At 39.7% G+C, this 20,976-nt stretch overlaps 1 protein-coding gene across 5 annotated transcripts in view; it reads right to left on the bottom strand.

The window, feature by feature from the left end:
• Nucleotides 1-10,643: 10,643 nt before the first annotated feature.
• The window catches only part of TRIM2 (tripartite motif containing 2), a 125,308-nt gene continuing 114,975 nt past the window's right edge, over nt 10,644-20,976 (bottom strand). For all 5 annotated transcript variants that reach the window (XM_026647860.2, XM_026647858.2, XM_026647862.2 and 2 more), the window contains exons 10-12: nt 20,713-20,783; nt 17,089-17,229; nt 10,644-15,112 (exon numbers count right to left, since the gene is read on the bottom strand). In XM_026647860.2, the coding sequence (XP_026503645.1) occupies nt 14,960-15,112; nt 17,089-17,229; nt 20,713-20,783 (365 nt within the window). In that variant the 3' untranslated portion in view covers nt 10,644-14,959. The remainder of the gene's footprint in view (nt 15,113-17,088; nt 17,230-20,712; nt 20,784-20,976) is intronic.

Raw genomic sequence — 20,976 nt, 5'->3', positions numbered from 1 at the left:
TTATTTTCTCCACACCAGTCATGATTTCATAGACCTCTATCATACAGCCCCTTAGTCGTCTCTTTTCCAAGCTGAAAAGTCCTAGTCTTATTAATCTCTCCTCATATGGAAGCCATTCCATACCCCTAATCATTTTTGTTGCCCTTTTCTGAACCTTTTCCAATTCCAATATGTCTTTTTTGAGATTGGGCGAACACATCCACACGCAATATTCAAGATGTGGGTGTACCATGGATTTATATAGAGGCAATGTGCTATTTTCTGTCTTATCTATCCCTTTCTTAATGATTCCCAACATTCTGTTCACTTTTTTGACTGCTGCTGCACATTGAGTGGATGTTTTCAGAGAACTATCCACAAGGATTCCAAGATCTCTTTCTTGAGTGGTAATTTAGACCCCATCATTTTATATGTATAGTTGGGGTTATGTTTTCCAACGTGCATTACTTTGCAGGGCCAGCTCCAGGCACCAGCTGAGCAAGCTGGTGCTTGGGGCAGCAGATTGTTGGAGGCGGCATTCTGCCCAATCCTAGGGCGGCACAGCCGCCTTTTTTTGTGTGTGTGTGTGTGTGTGTGTTCTTGTTGCGCTCCGGCCGCCCTGTAGGGGGCGGCGGCGCGGAGAACCAGAGCGCCCTGCAGGGCAGTCCTCTTCCTTCCCTCCCCGCCGACCGGCGGAGCCCTCGCGGCAGGCGGCAGCGCAGCGGGAGGGGGCCACGTGGCAGCGCCCCTGCTGTAGCCCTGGCCGCCCCCTTCTCCTCCCCCCCCCCGGCCGGCCCCCCCCCCCCCGCGCCCCGGCCGCGCCCGGGGGTTTTTTTTTTTTTTTTGCTTTGCTGTTCTGGCTGCCCGGTTTTTTGTTTTTTTTTGCTTGGGGCAGCCAAAAAGCCAGAGCCAGCCCTGTTACTTTGCATTTATCAACATTGAATTTCATCTGTCGTTTTGTTGTCCGGTCACCCAGTTTTGTGAGGTCCCTTTAACTATCTTGAGTAGTTTTATATCATCTGCAAATTTTGCCCCCTCATTGTTTACCCCTTTTTCCAGATTATTTATGAATCTATTGAATAGTACTTGTCCCAGTACTGACCACTGGGGTACACCACTATTTACCTCTCTGCGTTCTGAAAACTGACCATTTATTCCTACCCTTTGTTTCCTATCTCTTAACCAGTTACTGATCCATGAGATGACCTTCCCTCTTATCCTAGGACAGCTTACTTTGCTTAAGAGCCTTTGGTGAAGGACCTTGTCAAAGGCTTTCTGAAACTCTAAGTACACTATATACAATGGATCACCCTTATCCACATGTTTGTTAACCCCCTCAAAGAATTCTAGTAGATTGGTGAGGCATAATTTCCCTTTACAAAAACCACATTGGCTCTTTCCCAACAAATTATGTTCATCTGTGTGTCTGACAATTCTGTTCTTTACGATAGTTTCAACCAATTTGTCCAGTACTGAAGTTAGCCTTACCAGCCTGCAATTGCCGGGATCACCTCTGGAGCCCTTTTTAAAATTGGCATCACGTTAGTTATCCTCCAGTAATTTGGTACAGAAGCTGATTTAAATGATAGGTTACATATCAGTTAGAAGTTCTGCAATTTCACATTTGAGTTCCTTCAGAACGCTTGGGTGAATACCATGTGGTCCTGGTGACTTATTTCTGTTTAATTTATCAATTAGTTCCAAAACCTCCTCTAATGACACCTCAATCAGGACACTTCCTCAGATTTGTCACCTAGAAAGACTGTCTCAGGTTTGGGAATCTCCCTCATATCCTCAGCCATGAAGACTGATGCAAAGAATTCATTTAGTTTCTCGGCAATGGCCTTATCGCCCTTGAGTGCTCCTTTAGCATTTCAATCATCCAGTGGCCCCCTTGGTTGATTAGCAGGATTACTGCTTCTGATGTACTTAAAAAAAAATTGCTATTACTTTTTGAGTCTTTGGCTAGCTGTTCTTCAAATTCTTTTTTGGCATTCCTAATTATATTTTTACACTTCATTTGCTATAGTTTATTCTCCTTTCTATTTTCCTCACTACGATTTAACTTCCACTTTTTAAAGGATGTCTTTTTGCCTCTCACTGCTTCTTTTACTTTGTTGTTTAGCCACGGTGGCACTTTTTTGGTTCTCTCTGTTTTTTAATTTGCGGTGTACATTTAAGTTGAGCCTCTATTATGGTATCTTTAAAAAGTTTCCATGCAGCTTGCAGGGATTTGACTTTTGGCACTGTACCTTTTAATTTCTGTTTAACTACCTTCCTCATTTTTGTGTAGTCCCCTTTCTGAAATCAAATGCTACCATGGTGGGCTGCTGTGGTGTTTTCCCCACCATAGGGATGTTCAATTTAATTATATTATAGTCACCATTACCAAGAGGTTCAGCTATATTCACCTCTTGGAATAGATCCTGTGCTCTATTTTTCAAATATTTTTCTTTTCATCATGCTAGGTCAAACAATTAGCAGGGGAAACTGATTGAATATATAGGGACACACTGGAACTGATTATATACAAAGTGCTGTATAATACAGAAAAGTAAAACTGAAAAGTATTTTCTTCTCCAATCTCTTTCAATTATATTAATTACTAGGATATAAAATATTTCTAAACAGAAATGTGACTTTTTAAGTTGACAGCGTCCCTTTAAAGCCCATAAGAAGAAAGTGGTAGCTCATCACTTGCATCAAATTATGTACTGGAAAAATATTCTGCATAATCTTCATAAACACTCATCAGTGGGAAAGTGAATTTGGTGAGTTCCTAGAAAAAAGGTAGGTAGCATTCAGGGGCACCTAGGACTTTGGAAGGGGAGGACCACACCTTGCCTCAGCTACCCATATCATATCAAAGCTTCAGTAGAGTGAAAGTGATGGAATTCTTGTCAGTTTCATGGCTTTTTCACTTTGAAACAGGTTATATGCAAGAGCAACAAATGTTTGAATTTATCATCTGTAGTCATGGACAAGGGACAGATTGATTTGGATTTTTTTTTAATTATATTGTACAAAATCTTAATTTTGGAAGCTAGTTTATTCAGCAGTCACTTATACATCAAGCTAAAACAATATAATTCATTGTAATAAAAGTTTATTTGACTAAAGACTTTGTTAAATTGTGTTTTTTTTTTTTTACATAAACTCCTCCCGTCTGATTTATTCATCTCTGCCACATACCTATATTGGTGACATCACAACTAGTTATTATGAAAGAAGCTGGAATTGCCATACATAAGGAATTGCCATACTGACTAATCAGTCCATTTACTCCAGTATCCGGTCTTTGGCAGGGTACCAAATACAGATACAAAAAACCCAGTAATGGACAATCATAGGATAATCTGCCCATTGTGGATGTTTCTTCCTAACCTCTGGAAAGTGGTGGCTATTTCATTCCCCACATAATATAACTGGGGTGGGGATCCCTATAAATGTGGAGCCCCCTTGTTAAGCTATTGGCCTCAATGAGATCTTGTGGTAGTGAGTTCCACAAGTTAATTACACCCCATGAAATCCCATTAAAAGTCCACATTTTCTCCTCCAATCAATACAAAGCCTGGTGTTTAGAATTAAACTTGTAACGACTTGGGTCTTGTCTGACTCTTTCTTTTTTTTTTTTTTTTTTTGTAAGCCGACATAAGACGACTAAAGAAGCTGGTCTGGAGCCACCAGGAGTGAGTGTGGGGGCTGCATGCTCCGCCCGCGGACCAGTACACACCTGTGGCGCTACGGGTCTGACTCCGGGCACCTGCTGAGGGGCCCAGCAGGATCCGGGGGAGGCCATTTCTAGCAAAGCTCAGCACAGACAAGGCGGCTACGGGCACACCCCGTCTGTCCATTGCACCGGGCGATCCAGGCGGCCACGGGCCCCCCAATCATCCCCTCTGCGCACCCAGGCCATAAACCGAGCAGCGCCTCGGACAGACTCAGTCCCCGCCCACCCTCGGTAGCGGCTAGCTCTGGGGAGGGCCCCGGAGCTCGGTTCCCGCAGGGACGCCCGGGCAGCTGCCCAAACCCCCAGTCCCGCAGCCGCCCGCTGAGGGTCTGCGGCTCCCGGGCGGGAAGAGCCGGACCAGACGCCGCTTACCATGTCGCCTTCTTCCCGCTGGAGCAGGGAGTCCGGCCCGGGGGGGTGGTGGTGGCGGCGGCGGCGGCGCTGAGGGCCCGGCCAGGCGCCGAAATTTGATTTCCGCGCCGCCGCCGGGAGGCAAAGGGCAGCGGGAAGCGACGGTGGGGGTGGCTCCGCTTCCGCGGCTCACAGCGCCGCCTGCCGCCTCCAGAGAGGAATCGAGCGCTGGCGGGACCCCCTTCCCCTCCCTTCCCTTCCCTTCCCTTCGCTCCCTCTGGGTCTTCCTGCCTTGTTTAACCACCCTCCCTCCTCCTCCTCCTCCTCCTCTCTCCCCCTCCCTGCCTCTAGGTGTAGCCGTACAATCAGTTTTTTACATACCCCAATTCAAAACGTACATCACGTGAAAATTGCCAGAATTAATTTCCCTGACTCTTCTGGGCCTGCTTGGTCTCCCTATGGGTCTCCAAAAATTACACAGACCTCCCTCAGGGTGCCTCTGATTTTCATAGCCAAGCATACGAAAGTGCCTACAGTAAAACTTCTTATTAAAGCTAATGTTGAAATTATCTAATACATAGGTTAAGGAAAGAGTGCCTATACATCTGGTTATAATACTTAAATGATCCAAAAGTACAAAGTTTGGTTTTAAAGTAATAAAATGCATATCGTACATAATCGGCAATATCCCAAATTAAGGTTAATAATTTAACAATACAAGTAAAATATTAGCATCCAAATATTCAGATATGTCACTCATAAAAATTTATACTCAGAGTAGTAGTTTGTGGAAAGCAAATATAACAACAGTGATAGATTGTCCCTCAGTAATAGAGAATTTAGGGTAGGTTGTCCCTCAATAAATACATGATCATTCTGTCCAGGACCAGCCAAATTACCCCCTCTGTTTGTATCAATTTATACTTCATCATTTGTATAACATAGCTTTTTATTGATTGATACATTGATCTGATACAACTCAAGCTAATAAGCAAAATTCAAATTTAAGACAATAATAAACTAGATGTTCTAGCTGCCCCACCCACAGAGAAATGTTCTAAGGATTTTGGAGTTTGATTCCTTGTATATCAAAGAACAGCTGATTCCAGGATTCTGGATTAATTTTTAAATATTTCTCAAAAGCATATGCATTTTTTAAATTTCTTTTAGAAGAGTTGCTGTATTTGAACAGAATATAGAAATATCATCATTTCTATTTTTAAATAGCAATGTATCCGTTTCTAAATAAAGAGATGAGTAAGGGGTGATATGACAGAGGTCTATAAAAATCATGACTAGTATGGAGAAAGTAAATAAGGAAGTGTTATTTACTCCTTCTCATAACACAAGAACTAGAGGCCACCAAATGAAATTAATAGGCAGCAGGCTTAAAACAAACAAAAGGAAGTATTTTTTCACACAATGCACAGTCAACCTGTGGAACTCCTTGCCAGAGGATGTAGTGAAGGGTAAGACTATACCAGGGTTCAAAGAACAAGAACTAGATAAGTTCATAGGGATGGTGTCCCTAGCCTCTGTTTGCCAGAACCTGGGAATGGGTGACGGGATGGATCACTTAATGATTACCTGTTCTGTTCATTCACTCTGGGGCACCTGGCATTGGCCACTGTCAGAAGACAGACTACTGGGCTAGATAGGCCATTCTTGTGTTCTTATGTAAATTTTAAATCCACCCAGCTAAAAATCAAATCTGAAATATACACCTACCCCTAATCCTTGCCTGGTGTAATAGTGGTTTTCAATTTTATTTTTCTTGTCCCCACAATGAGACCTGTTAACCTCCTTCCACCCTGCTATGAAGATCCAGTAACTTTCTGTCTCTGTGCCTTGCCTTGAGCCATCCCCCAGAAATCTTTTTTCCTTCATACCTCCTTCCACAGTTTCTTCCCCCCGTCACAGTGGCCTACTATCCCCACTGAGCCTTATTCCTGCTCACTTCATACCCCATAATTAAGTGTAGCTTTCTTCCTGTGTTTACCACTCTAAAGCCAAAGGGGAAACAGTAGCTGAAGCAGGAATGAGGAGCTGCGGCTTTATAGCGGCGCCCTGAAGTGCTAAGCATCAAGTGTGGGTAGCACAGTGGGTGACTAAACTAGGGAAGGCATTGGCAATTGGGGAAGAGGGAGAGCATTGGAAGTAAGTTGTGTCAAAGGGGCACCCACTTTTTAAAGCTGTGCTTGGGGCCACATCCATAAATCATGCTGTTGAGTTCTTTATTTAGCCACACAGTAGAAAGTGGCTGACTAAGCTTCCACATATTGCCTGATTACATGTAGTGGTTCTGGCCTGCAGGGAATCCAGAACGTGAACCTTTCAGATATCTAGAGTAGCACCCCTATTATAACAACAACAAGAAAAAGCCATGGGAGCTTTAAACTACTGTACCAAACTTTGGTTTTATGTCATCTAACACAGTGGTTCTCAAGCTTTCCAGTCTACTGTACCCCTCTGAGGAGTCTGATTTGCCTTGTGTACCCCAAGTTTCACCTCACTTAAAAACTCAGGCTTCAGCTCTGTGTGGCCAGGCTTTCTGCCCTGGGTCCCAGCGAGTCTAACCTGATGACCCCATTAAAATGAACTCACCCACACTTTGAAAACCACTGATAGAGTATATAGAATCGTATAAGCAAGTCACTGTCTGTATAAAATTTTAGTTAGTCCTGACTTCACTATTGCTTTTTATGCAGCCTGTTGTAAAATAGGCAAATATCTAAATGAGTTGATGTACTCTCTGGAAGACCTCGGTGTACTCCCAGAAATATACATACCACTGGTTGAGAACCACTGATCTAACAGAATAAACATCTAGCATCACACTGCCTGTTAACCCTATTCTGGTCCATTAGTTCAATATTGGCTCACAAAAAGCATCTGCATGTGTAACAACCCAATCCACTAATACTCTTAGACATGTTACAAGATCACATTCTTGGTGGCATGGCTGCAGAGTTAGAAACTTTTTCTGGCTACTTTCTCTGGAGTAAACCTACTTAATCCCCAACCAAGTTTGCTGGCCCTGAGCCCTGGTAGCCATGGGCCCTTTCATGGACAAATCATTAGATCAGTTTCATCTTGTAATGAAAAATTCAATTAACACATCCCAATTTGTCAATGCCAGATTAAAACTAAATTAGAAGAGCACTGAGTAGGGAGTAGTGGACCCAAGCAGAGTGAAAATGCACAATAGAACTTCTGACATGGACAAGTGATTACCATTTCTCACTACTGGTTGAATTAGCATAACTGCTCCTTTTACACACCAGGTAATAGCCTGTGGCTTTGGAGCTGACAGGGCCATTTAAATTTTTGAAGCTGTAAGTATGTGGTTAGCTGATAAAGTTGCTATTAAGTGTACAATTATTATCATTATACTATTATCAGACAAGTTAAATGATGCACAGTAACATTATTATAGGGGGAGCTGATTGGCAGCCTTCACTAAGCACAGAATGGGTTACCTAGGGAGGTGGTGGAATCTCCTTCCTTAGAGGTTTTTAAGGTCAGGCTTGACAAAGCCCTGGCTGGGATGATTTAGTTGGGAACTGGTCCTGCTTTGAGCAGTGGGTTGGATTAGATGACCTCCTGAGGTCCCTTCCAACCCTGATATTCTATGAAACACACAGTTAACAATTTCCATTATAAGCCTTGAGTTGCCTAGAACTTTCCCAAATTTTAACTGATTGGGCTGGAATTTTCCATGTCCAAGGTTGAATTTTTTTGTTTGTTTTGTTTTAAGTTTTGGCAAAAATGGTTCAGGTGTTTCCTAGAACAAGATTAGAGAAAAATGTTGTTTTGTCCACTTTAAATTCTTACAATGATTTTGTGAAGATACTCCAGTGCCTTCATGCTTTGGAGCAAGATCTTAAAATTTGGAGGGGGGTCAGCCTGGTATTTGTCCTTGTCAAAATCCACCATAATTTGGCCAAGTTCTGAACCTCTGAAAAATCTACATACATGTATGCTCAGTGGAGATTTGTTAGAATCTTCAGACAATCTGCCATAATCTATCAATCTTTAGTATGCTCCAGTCTCCGACTGAGCAGCCCTTTCTTTGTAATTACTCTTCCCAGCTGCTGAGAGCTGCTATTGTGTCAGGCACAGGAACTGAGAGCAGGAAGACTGTCTTTCCTATGCTCTCAGCCTCTTCCTGCTGGTGCCCAGGCAGCATAGAGGAGAACAGCTTGACTTGGATGCAGAGGATGTGTAAAGTCAGGCTTTGGGGCAGGGATAGGGGACTGTGGGGCAGAGAGAGATTGCACAGGTGCATGCTAGGGACCAGAAGCAGAAAAGGAGAGGGGGTGGGGAAAGAAGGATATGTAACTACTAGAGTACACTTCCCTCCAGAACCAGAAATTCTCTCTCTGCTGTCAGAGGATAGCTGTGAAACCCACGGGCAAAGTAGGTCTTATATTTCTCAGTAATGGTTGGTCCACACGTTACCCTATTTACTCCATTAGCTCAAGCGATGTGGATCTAAATGCACCAAACTTGCTGATGATCCACATTAGGGGATAATATACATGACAATTCATTTTATCAGTATTTAAAAAAAAAAAAAAAAAAAAAACTAGAAAATTACACACAAAAACTACATTAAAAGAACATAAAGGTTGCAAAGTCAAACACTCAAAAGTTAGGAAATACCAGAATTAAGGTTGCATTATAATTTAGATATGCACTAAGGTATGTGTTATGATACAGTCTTTAATTACATAATCACATACAGCACTGTCCATCCTGTGCACTGAATGAGGAAGGTGTCATGTGGAAAAGAGTACAGTATGTAATCATGTAGTTAAATATTATAATGCATAGTCACAGGAGAGTTGAGTTAAGGTTGCACAGGCAACCTTGATTGTAAGTTCCTTGAGACCGGGACCATCTTTTTGTATATTGCCTCGCACGGTGGAGTCCTGCTCCACGACCAGGGTTCCTATCTGCTACTGTAATACAAATAATAAATAAATCTTAATTCTGGCAGTTCTTGTCTTTTAAGTGCTCTGCTTTGCAACTTTGTTAAAAACAGTTTTTGTATGTTAAAGATTTTTTTCATAAAGTATTTGGTAAAAGTTCCCCTAAAGGAGAAATTTCAGATACAGAATAAACCAATAATTATACAATTTAAAAGTATTCAGTTTAGTAGAGTAATGGCATTTGGTCTTCATGGAAAGACTAATCAGAGTATTAGAAAAAGTTGCCCATGTTTGCAGAGGACTAACTGAGGTGGAACAGTTCATATTATGAAATAATGTACTAGCACTAAACAACGTATTATAATGAATAGCAAAGTAAGGTACTGAAGGACACGGACATTGTCATTTAGGCAAATATTTCATTAAGCACTTCTCTGTTATTTAGAAATGCTAGTGCAAAAATTAAGAATGTTCAAAGAAACTGGAGAGCTGTTCAAAACACAGATTTCTTGACTAAATTCTTCCCTCACACCCCCAAAAGTTGTGTGTTCTCTCCTCTTTTCCTTTTCATGGTCTCTCTCCTCCTCCTCCATGGGAGTAGCAAGTGCTCAACATCTCTGAAATTCCGGCCAATACTGCTCTGCTTCATTGTGTTTTGTTCTAGCTGGCAGCCAAACAGAATGGATTGTGTACTGCCAAACTTCAAAACAGCTAGAGTGCTTTGGCAAGTTCAGCGTTGCACTGTTCTTCACAGCCATACATTAATGTGAGACTTGATGAATGAGAACAAAGCCTTACAGATCCATTACACTAGTAAATTTTGCCTTAGGAAGAAAAACTGGAGACCCTGAAATATGTCTGTTGACACATTCTGAGACATGCAGTAAAGAAAAGGAAAAGGATGCCTACTTAGTGCTGGCAAAGACAAGAGAAACTGGGTGACTGCTTCTGTCCTTTGAGGTGCTCTGCACTTTTGAGTGTCCTGCTATCAACACACTAGACTTGACTCCCCATGAGCCTGTGCAACCCAGCTGTCTCCGAGCCATCCCTGCTGCACCAAAAGAACCCACGCTACTTGTTAAGTGAGTTGTTGGGCCAAACTGACTTTTCACAGGATCCAGTTTTCGGCGATTTCACCAGAGACTAAGAAGGAATCCCAAATATTATCCAAAGAGAAAGGTAACATAGGCCAATAAGATGTAGGCATTGGGAGGGAGTCTGATTGAACTGCTCCCTTATGCCAACCCTGTGCCTTTTTAATACTGTGTTATTTTTCTAAAATGTTGGCTGCAGTAGACAGAGTCAGTGTTAACAGAGCATACAGAACAAGTGGTAGTATGGATCTTAAAAGACTATAGCATAGCTGAATAGGTATCAAATTTTAATGACTTAAAGGAAGAAAGCCTACAGTTCTTAATCATATTCCCGCTAATCAATAAAAACCACTCAAAAACAGAGGACAAGAGGAAAAAAAATCCTCTTCTTCCTCTGTGTATATGTGATAAGGGCCAAACACATATGAAACAGTTTTCCTGCCTAGTGATCTGTGGCAAGAGGTTCTCCTTTTGAAACAATTACCCCTTTTACAGTGTGGATATCTGTGAGAACAATGAATATGATACACTGACAAATAAGTCCAACTCTGAAAATAAACAGAGGAAACAAGCTTTATTTTTATTATTTGAAATTTGTGTGTGTGGTAAGATACAACATTTGATTGATTTTTCCTAGGTTTCCAAGACGGATTAAATTTTAAAAGTTTTTATTGTAGGCTAAAGCATCAAAAATACCACAGCACACATGAAGCTAAAACTACACACATACAAACACTTTTTGATGCACATCTTTCATCCTCGACCTTAAGCAAACAGTTTGTATTTTGTCCTCGAGGGGCGTGGGGGAGGGGAGAGAAGAACAAATGGCTAGAATATTTCAATATCAGTTTGAGAATGCAAGACTTTATATGTTCTATACACAAAACATATGAAACTGATTTACAAAAATGGAATGTACAAAACTTAAAAAAATGTATATTCACTTCTAGGACTGGAAAGGTATAATGTATTAAATGATACAGATTTCTAGCACAGGGATATTGCTGTACGCTATGCAAAATATGGAACATTCCCATGTCATAAAGCAAAAGCATCAGGGTTAAGGCTGTGTTGCTCACAAACATTAACTGAAGTGCAGTATATTCATCAGAAACATCATAACCAATTTAGGATCATCCTACTCTAAGTACAAATATCTTTCATACAATCTCCACAAACAGACCAAATAATCACTGCTCACAATTCATCTTCAAGAAAGTTCTGAATGTACATCATGAGTTCATAACTTGTTGTCATCCATAAACAAAAATCATTTCCTTATAACATAACTTATTGGGCACTTATAGTTTTCATTATGGCAACACTAGATCCTTAGTTATAAAAAAATATTAACAAAATTATAAAGTTGAAAGCCCTGTAACTTTTACAGAACATACCAGCATTTACTAATTAACAAGTCTCCAACACCATTAGACAATGTTTGCCTCAAAACATCTTCATTTTCCTTTTCAGTTACATTGCTGAAACTTTAATCAATGTAAAAAAAATGCATTAGTGTTTGTTCAGGATTTAACTGAACAGATACTTTTCTTCCATTTCAAAAATTAATAAATATATAGTCCACTAGTTTGTCCTAAAATAGTGCAGATAACATAACTTCCAGAAAACCATCTGACATTACTTCCATAGTTTAAACAGAACTCATACCTCCACCACTCCTCCGCTGTGTTGCCAATCTCCTAGCATTCCATTGAGGTCAGTGGAACAGTTAGGGTGTACATGGCAGTACAGGAGGCGTGTTCTACCTGGAGCCTTTGATAGATGTTAATAGCTCAGAAGACCTAATAGTGCAATTCAGGCAGTTACTTAATTGGAAGAGAAAAGAATCTGTCACCATAAAATATTACCAAATTTCTACCATGATTGCTGTCTTTAAGGTCTTTTAGCCAAGTGTTTTAGCTGACTAGGTTTCCAAAGCACACTGTGAAAGCAATGCATTTCTCAGTCTTCTTGTTCCAGGAAGATAAGGTTGGCATTGTAAAGGGACTGCATGATATCATTGAGTTTAAAACTGCAATTGGGAAGTATTTGCTGTGTAAGCAGAATTCAGATTAGGGGCAGTTGTCAGCACTGGTCAGTATCAGTGGGTGCTGCATTGATGACAGGTTCTGAAAACTCAACACAAAAGATGAACAAGGATCTAGAAGGAGAAGGCCACATCTCCTAAATGTATTAGTAAATGGATTATGTAAGAGTTCCAGATTTCATCAAGATGTGACAGATTGACATAGATTAATTAAAGCCTTATTTATTAATATTAGATCAAAGGAACTCTTATTTTTTGAAAATCTTTAGAGGAACAATGTACATACATGTTATGTACACATGAAATGGTATCTTGAGTATGTGTTTTATAGAACTTTTTCAAGAGACCATTTAGGGACTGATCCCTGTGGGCCTCAGAATTTCTGTGTCAATGGAGGATTTGGCCTGTACTGGTTCCCCTCCCCCCTTTCCCTTCTTTCCATGAAAACTCTTCCATTTATCTCAATCTTAGTAAAAATATTTTTTACAAAAATCTAAATTTTGGGCCAAATTAATACCGTCCTTTAAAAATAATCCACAGCAATAGATTTATAATTTTATTCAAGGCCTTAACATAGAAAATAGGTGGAACTTTTTTCTTGGTTAATAAATACAGTTGAAATGTTACATATAGAATATTCTTTTTCCTTAGTATGTTAATAGTTTTCCAAGTGCTCCAATGACAGAGTGATTGTGTGTCAGAGTGTTGGCTAGAAGGCTCCTTCTAGAAGGATCTAGAAGTTTAAGAGGATAATTCATAGTGAAATAATGGATGGGACTCTATCCTCCTTGCAGAATTTTAGGACAAACTAAGTTCAAACACAAAATACCTTGCCCTCTTGATAATACTTGCTTGGTTTTTAAAATTTAGAAAATGTTATTACCAATTTTCCAGCTACATTTTATACTCCAACACTGCAGCCCTTAGAGAAGCCAGTCATCCTACTGAAATCATGAGATTAATTTTGTCTGCAAGGGTTTGCAAGATTGGGCTCTAAGTGCAAAAAATAAGCAAGAGAAGGGGGAAAAAACCCCAACAAATATAACAATTCAAAAAATAGACAACTTCATCCTCATGAATTTCAAGGTCTGCTTCTTTACAGAAAATTGATGTTATGCACATTTCTCAAGAGAGCTGAAACAACAGATTTAACTTGTTAGAAACAAAATAATACAAGTAATTTAACAAAAATCAACTTCAATTTTGCAGACATACTTAAGATGGTCCCCCATCTACTTTCCTCTTTAAAAAAAAATAAAATAAAATAAAGATTCCTAAATAAAGAAAAGGTACTACTCCAAGATTATTTCAGCCATTGGCACCATACTGACCATAGCCTCTCTGCACAGGGTTGAGAGAGGGCATGACCCTGTATTCATGAACAGTGCCAACACATCTTTTGAGACTCGACTTTACAATTCTTTATAAAATTAGTGCTTCTTAAAATGGGCAGGTTCACATTATACACAGGAAAATACAAAATTTGGATCTATTTTAAGTAAGTCATATGACTAAGCATTTTAAATTAAATTGGAGTTTCAGAAATATAGTAGAGATGGGGGAGCGGGGAGAGACACTCCTTTTTAGAGTGTTGCCATCCTCAAATGGCTTGCTGAAATCACTGACACTTACTTTCTTTATTCCTGTGTCAAACAAACATACACACATACATAATGGGACAAATCCTGCGGTCCTTATTTTGTCTTCAGAAAAACATCTAATTGACTAAGGACTTCAGATATTGGTTCAATTCACTCTTATTTGTAATGTACTTTTCTCGAGTTAAATAGCTTTGATAACCCTTGGCTGTCACCATACAACATTTGTTAACCACAGTTCCTTTGGTTGTACAATGTAGGTCCTCCAAAGGAGTACCTGTGTGGCTTTCTGTCCTGTGTGATATGTTGATGAATATATCGAGTTGCCTTTAGAAAGTATGCCAAAGAACACGTATGGAAGAATTGCATACATGAGGATAGGACATTATAATGACCCTGATTCTAATGACTTTGTTTGGTGTTAATGGATCTGTCATTCTACAGAAAGTCAGCAGTAACTAATGTATCATTACAGTGCAGTTTTTCCAAAGCTGTAGAAATTTTAGGTCTCTAGAAAGAGCTTACAACACAGTGAGCAGTAGGAGGGGTTGGAAACAAGCACATGAAACAATCCTTCATTAATCTCACAAAGAGTAGGAAATTTGCGTCGATTTGTATAATACTAAAAGTTGAGCTGTGTTATGTCTGGCAAATAGAGCTGGAAGGATTTTGCATGACTTAACGTTATATCTTTACTAAAAGAGCCTATCTGTAATAGTTACTAAGACTGAAGAATGTTACATGTGCAATACCTACCATGATAATGAGATCTAAAAGACTCCCAGTCTTCACTGTTGGGTTAAATAATGCATAACAATGACACTTTTCAAATTTGGAAGCTCTGAACGGGAGCTACCCTTCACAGGTTAAATAAACCCCTTCAAATAGTTTAGATATTTTCATTTTATTTTATTTGCAAAATTAGTCAACTACTTAAATTCCCGTTCCACAAGCTGCAGTTCACATGTTTAATATTTCATTGTCCTAATGAATTCAGCAAAGGAGGGTTTTGTTTATTAACCCGTACAATAAATTCAATGAGGAACATAAGAAGTGCAAGTCCTATGTAAACAAGGTAAGTTTGGAAATAAACATGAAAAGTCCACTGGAGACTCCTTCAACATTAAAAAGTAATTAATTAAAGTACACATCCTCCACAGAGAGATCGATTAAGGATCTCTGGGACCAGTCGTTTGTTAAGGGCCAGGCAGCTCCAGAGCCCATTGTTACTGTAAGTATCGATAGACCTTGAAGCAGTGATTTCCAGAGTCTGCAACTACAACATGGCCATCTGAAGTTAGCGCCAGACCTTGGGGACCATAAAGTGGGTCAGCAGATGTGTTAATGTAGGATAAAAAAGATCCGCTTCCATCAAAAACCTTTAAGGAGAGAAAATACATAAGTAATGTTATCTGTATTAATAGGGATAAAAATAATGGATCAAATTATGTTCTCAGCTGGACAAGTGTAGATCTGTAATATTTCCACTGATTTCAGGAGCTCTGGATTTCCACCAGTGTAAACGGGAACAGAACTTGACCTCCTATTCTCAAATATAAAAATTCACATTTAAAAATATTTATTTTTACTTATAATAAATTAGAAAGCCTATCTAGGGCTGTAGGTGCCTTTGCCAAAAAATAAACATATAATCAAATTAAAAATAAAACCAGCAGCTGTTCCTCATTCCAAAAATAACTATCCCCGATAAATCAAACCACCACTACCCACCTCCCTCCCCTAAAAGGATCAGCCTTCATCATGCTTCTCTCAAATCCTAGTAGATAGGTCCTCAGGGTGCAGCAAAAGCAGGGAATAGATTACAAAGTTGAGGGCCTTTCACAGAGAATTTCCTGCCAGTATCTTTCTTTTTTTATATCAAATGAACTCCAGCTGAAGCATCTCTGCTGATACATGTATTTAGTTGCTTATTAGATATTCTTTGGCAAGGGAGAGTAAATGAGAAAGGACTGTAATTCATACTTGAAACAGAGCAGTGCAACTTTCATCACAAATGCAGAATAATTTTCTCAATAGGGGTGGAAAAAAAAAAAAGAATGATAAAAAGCTACTGGGGATTTGTCTCAGTGCCTGAATAGAATATTTTCTTTTTTCTGTTATTTAAGTATGTCCCCTACCCTCAGTTACAGGGGCTATACATTATTACTGCCTGTACAGTACTGTATAAACTCCCTATGGGCAGTAGTTGTATACCATTTCTCATCTGACTTCAACTGATTTGTATAGTCCAGTGCATTATGGAGTATCTCAGCCCTAGTGTTAAAGGGCCAGTATGCACCAGAGGTGGCAGAAGCAGAGTAGGGTTTTCAGTCTGCTGTTGCAGAAAGTAGGAGCAACCAATCTACTCATCCCCGAGGAGGCAGATTAGGAGGAGCAGGCTCCCAAGTCACTAACTGAAGAGTGAGGATGGAGGAAATGGGTCTGCCAGAAATCCACGAGAAAGCCTAGGCGGAGACAGACTAGAAGATTACTGTGCCTTTCTCCCAGAAGACAAATTAAAAATAATATGAGAGGCCCAGGCTATGAGGAGAAAGAGAATCTTGGGGAACATAGGCCGGTCCTATTGGAGGAAAAGGAAAGGTCTCTGGCCACTCACATCTTCACCCTGTAGCCCCTTCAGGGCCCCAAAAGCACCATTTCATTCTTTTTGTCCTCCCCCTGGAGGCTAGCTGAGGATTTCTACTCCTTCCTTCACTGCTTTGATCAGGAAGAGAGTAGAGTCCCTGCTTCGGCAGATGGCTGAAAGGTTGTCAGCTAGGCCCTGCAGGCAGAACTAGAAGTGCTTCTCGGCAAAAATAAATATCTGGCAGCCCAGTATTTCTTGTGAGATATTAAAAAAGTTATTTGGCTGCCCAAAGAGCACCAATACCTGCGCCATTCAGCAATTTCATTGTTCGATTTTCCCTACCCTGAATACTGCAGTAAGTCTGTGTCCCAGTTCTGAGGTACATAACATACCAAGATTAGTGTGAAATATCAAAGGGGTAGGGTTGGTATTAATTCACGAGAGCCATAAATCTTCAGACTGCTGTCAGTAGTGTGGCCTATGGAAAATACAGTGGAGTTGTTGTGGTAAAGACTCCTATTCTCTAAAGTGGGCAAAACATCACCATCAGCCTTGTTAGCAGTCATAGCAAAGATTCTAAGGACTGAAAGAGCATGGAGTTAGTCTATCCTACCACTCCTTAAAGTGGTCCTGCAGGTCAGCACTGAGGCATAATAAAACTTGTGCCTGTTTTGTGGGAAACAGAGGGCTTCATTTTCCAGGACTATCAATCCAGTACCTTCCAGAAGCACTCTAATAACTTTAAAAATATATAACATTTTGGTCTACCTGTATTCGACTGTTTCCCCAATCTGCTACAATAATATTTCCATTAGAATCTACAGCTACTCCTGTTGGAGCATTAAACTGTCCATTGCCTTCTCCATTAGATCCAAACTTCAACATGAATTCTCCTTCCTGGTTATATACCTATATGAAGTTTAAAAAAAAAAAAAAGGCATTAGGTCAAATATTACTTAAACTCTAGCTAACCTGAGCAGTTTTGGTTGTCCAGTTCACTGCCACTGGAATGACCTGAGAACAACTTTGTAAGTAAAGTACAAGACTGGGTATTAACCAGCACACAAGAATCTCTATACTACTTGATAAGCCTGTCTTTTCTGTACTCCCTGATAATTCTGTAGGTAATTATGTTTCTCATTTTATTTTCTGGGGAAGTTTTGCCCTCATTTAGAAGCATTATATTTACCTTACCAAAAGGCATTAGAGTACATGCCATATGCTCAGAGTGATGCTTATGTGTATCTGTAATTTTTAAATAGCCATAGTTTTTTATTATATCTACATTTTATTGTGTTCAGATGCTTAAATCGTTAACATTTCATTTTTCGGCTTTAGAGGAGAGGGGAAATAGTCAGCCAAGAATGAAGTTATTGTTGTAATTACTGCCAATACCTGAACTAGCCTACACCCTGAGTAACCAGTTTATTAAAAATAAGAAGTACCCCCTCTCTAGAATCAAATATGAACCAAAACCTTTCTAACCACACATTTTCTGATCTTTAAAGACAAGACCCACCTCCACTCTCTTCTCTTTCCTATATGGAAATACATGGGAGAAGACAGATTTTGCCTTTCCTCCTCGCACCAATCCCGTGATCTGCTGACATACCCCCTCTTCTCACTTTAGGTCTGATCTACTATGAGTGTACAGGGGGCGGGCACATGGATCCTACACTAGGAACTAGTGAGTGCAAACAAAAGAGCAGTGGGATGAAGCAGGGACATAGCTGGTATGGATGAAGGCCATACAAAACAATCAGAGGGAACAAAGCATGCTGCACCCTCTGTATGGGTAGCACAGCAGTTGTTCACTGTGAAGATGTGCATACTGTTTCTTTAAATCTATGGCTTCTTCCAACTGCCTGGGTCTCTGGTTGGGACTATAAATTCCCAGCATGGTCCTAGACAAACCAGGACAGTTGCAAACTATGAAAAATGATCCCTCTTCAGTCTCGCTCTACCCAAAGGAATGTCTCCTCATCACATCAAGATTAGTGACAGAACCTTTCCAGGTCTCTCTTTCATGGGTGGGGAAATCACAATAACCTATGTGAGGGAGGAGGAGGAAAGCAGACCAGCTAAATGCAGAAAAGAAACCAGCCCATCTGCAAATGAGGTGCTTAGCTAATAAATAAATAAATAAAACTGTAGTCCGAAAAGATGACAGAGAGGAATGGAAGAAAAAAGTTGGACAACAGACTTTTCTCATTAGACAGGTGGCAAGAGAAAACATACTGTTGCGGAACACCTGGAGAGGTGGAAGAAGAAAAGAGAAAACAATTCATGGGGTATGGAGATGAATTAGTATGCAAGGCTGGCTCCTGAGATGATAAAAAAAAAAAGTGGAGGGAGGAAGGGAGGGCGAAAAATCAATTGATGGCAAGAGAAAAAGAGAAAAGAGGCAGAGATGTGTGTTTATCTATTTCTGGTGAAGAACGGGACATCATTGAGAGGAAGTAGTCAGGGTCAAATGGGGTGCTATGCGGGAGAGAAGAAAGAAAACAAAAACAAAACCAAACATCCATGGGGGGATATGAGGGACAATTATTGTCAAGGGATCGTTTTTCACTTAAGCTGGGGGGTGGAGGGAGGAAGGCTGGTGGAGGGTTTTAGGTGCATAAGGTGAATTTTAGGGATTTGCTCTCTGCTTTTCTCTCACCTTTTAAGAAGAAAACTTAAATACCACCAGAATGCACAGAACTTTCCAACATGTTGACAATTATATACACAAAAAAAGAATAAAAGGGGCAATGTTTTAATTTAGTTTTAATACCATCAAGATAGAACAAACAATATTGTTATGCACTGAATTAAATCAGGGCCAAATGGGAACTCTTTAATCTAACAAGGAAGACAGTAATGTGTGCATTTTAAATTCGTATTTAATGAATTAGATGCCATATTTCTTACTTCTCTTTTGACTGGCTTTTGTGTCTCGTAAGCTGCCACTAGTTTCTGAAGCGGTCTGCAGTCACTCCTATTACTGCAGTAAGCCCTACTGGTGAAGATATAATTTATCAAATCAGAGCCCTCCTACTGCTGAACCACGTAACTAATCTGCTTTATGGCTCCTGCAGTGCTCTTGCTTTTTCTGTTGTAATCCAAACCACATGAGTTGCTATTGCCTCTCTAATTCCCAAAAAAACCCATATGAAATGTCACAATTCAAAAGCTAGAGGTTTAGTACCAGATTAAAGATAGTAAATTACAGTACCTTTTATTATTCATGTGACAATAATCAGTAACATTTTTGAAGTAAATGATAAAATTTGTGGCTCTACGATGTGAATATTGATCAAGACAACTAAATCTTGATATTCAGCAGACCAGGAAATTAATGGATGAAATCCCAGCTGCATTAAAAGTCAATGTCAAAACTTCCATTGACTTCACTGGAGTCAGGATTTCACCCAAATATATTTAATTTCATACCTCTGAGAACTTCTTGAAGCATAGCAGCATTCTTTTTGGGTGTGTGGGAGTGCTGGGGTGTGTTTGATTTATGTTTTTTTGCGGGAGAGAAGGGAAAAAACTAGCATTCCAAATTGGAGAGGAAGCTTGAAGTCCAGGAAAAAAAAATTATGCTGGTGAGTAATAGCTTCTTCCAAACTCAGTGGCCTCCCACCAGCATACACCATCTCTGATATGCTATCTGAATGGTAAGCATCGTTCCTGCCCTATATATTACTAACCAGAAATGTAACTACTTGTCATAGGACTTTTCACCCAGTCATGAACCAGGACTCTTCTTAGGGCTGCAATAGACATCACCAACCCAGTGACCAATCCTGCTCAATGCAGGAATTACTGAGTGAAATTCTATGGCTTGTGTTATGCAGGGGCATAACACAATATGGTCACAAATGGTCCCTCCGGTTTTAAAACCTATGTATCTAGGACAATGGAGATGTACATTTAACATGTGGCCTTCTTTTACTATTCTTTGTTATACTAGTTTTAATCTAGAAGTGAGGGAAACATTTATTGAGAATACCTAAAGGAAGGGGGGGGGAAAAATCTTTCAGAAAATAAACAGAATACAATGTATAAGAAATTATTTGCCAGGAGGGCAAAATAACAAACACTTCTGATTATTTTTTTATATCTGAGTTACAACTTGCATTTAAATGTTATTTCATTAGGGGGAAAAAAATCAAAAATTACCCCAATCCAAGAAATCAACTTTATCTACAAGAAATTATTTGTTAAATCTCTGGATTCCCAGTCCTTAATGAGGCCCTTCTTTCTTATCCAAATTTGTGAATTAGACCTTGGACCAACAACTCCATTGTATTACAATAGAGCTTAATTTTTATTTTAGTTTAGGAAGGAAAATGTTAAAAGCTAATATGAACTGCCAGAATAGCAAATAGCATTAATTGACAGTACCTTGACAGAATGGTTATGGAAATCTGTAACAATGATTTCATTGTTGCTGTTTACAGCTGCAAAATGAGGACCTGAAATACAGAAGAGGGAAAATAAATAAAATAATAATAAGATAATTAGTAAACTTCAAAAGTAAGGATTTTTACTTAATTTTTTAAGTTATGACAAAAATCCATTGCACTCTTTAAAAAATTAAGGTTGACTTCTGAGCAATCACTAGTCAAGTAGGAGGGAACAAAAATTTAGAATCTTTTCATTCCATTT

The sequence above is a fragment of the Terrapene carolina genome, unplaced genomic scaffold, assembly GCF_002925995.2.
Source record: "Terrapene carolina triunguis isolate 2854851 unplaced genomic scaffold, T_m_triunguis-2.0 Scaffold66, whole genome shotgun sequence".
Classification (NCBI taxonomy): Eukaryota; Metazoa; Chordata; order Testudines; family Emydidae; genus Terrapene; species Terrapene triunguis.
This window is presented reverse-complemented; position numbering and strand designations above follow the sequence as displayed.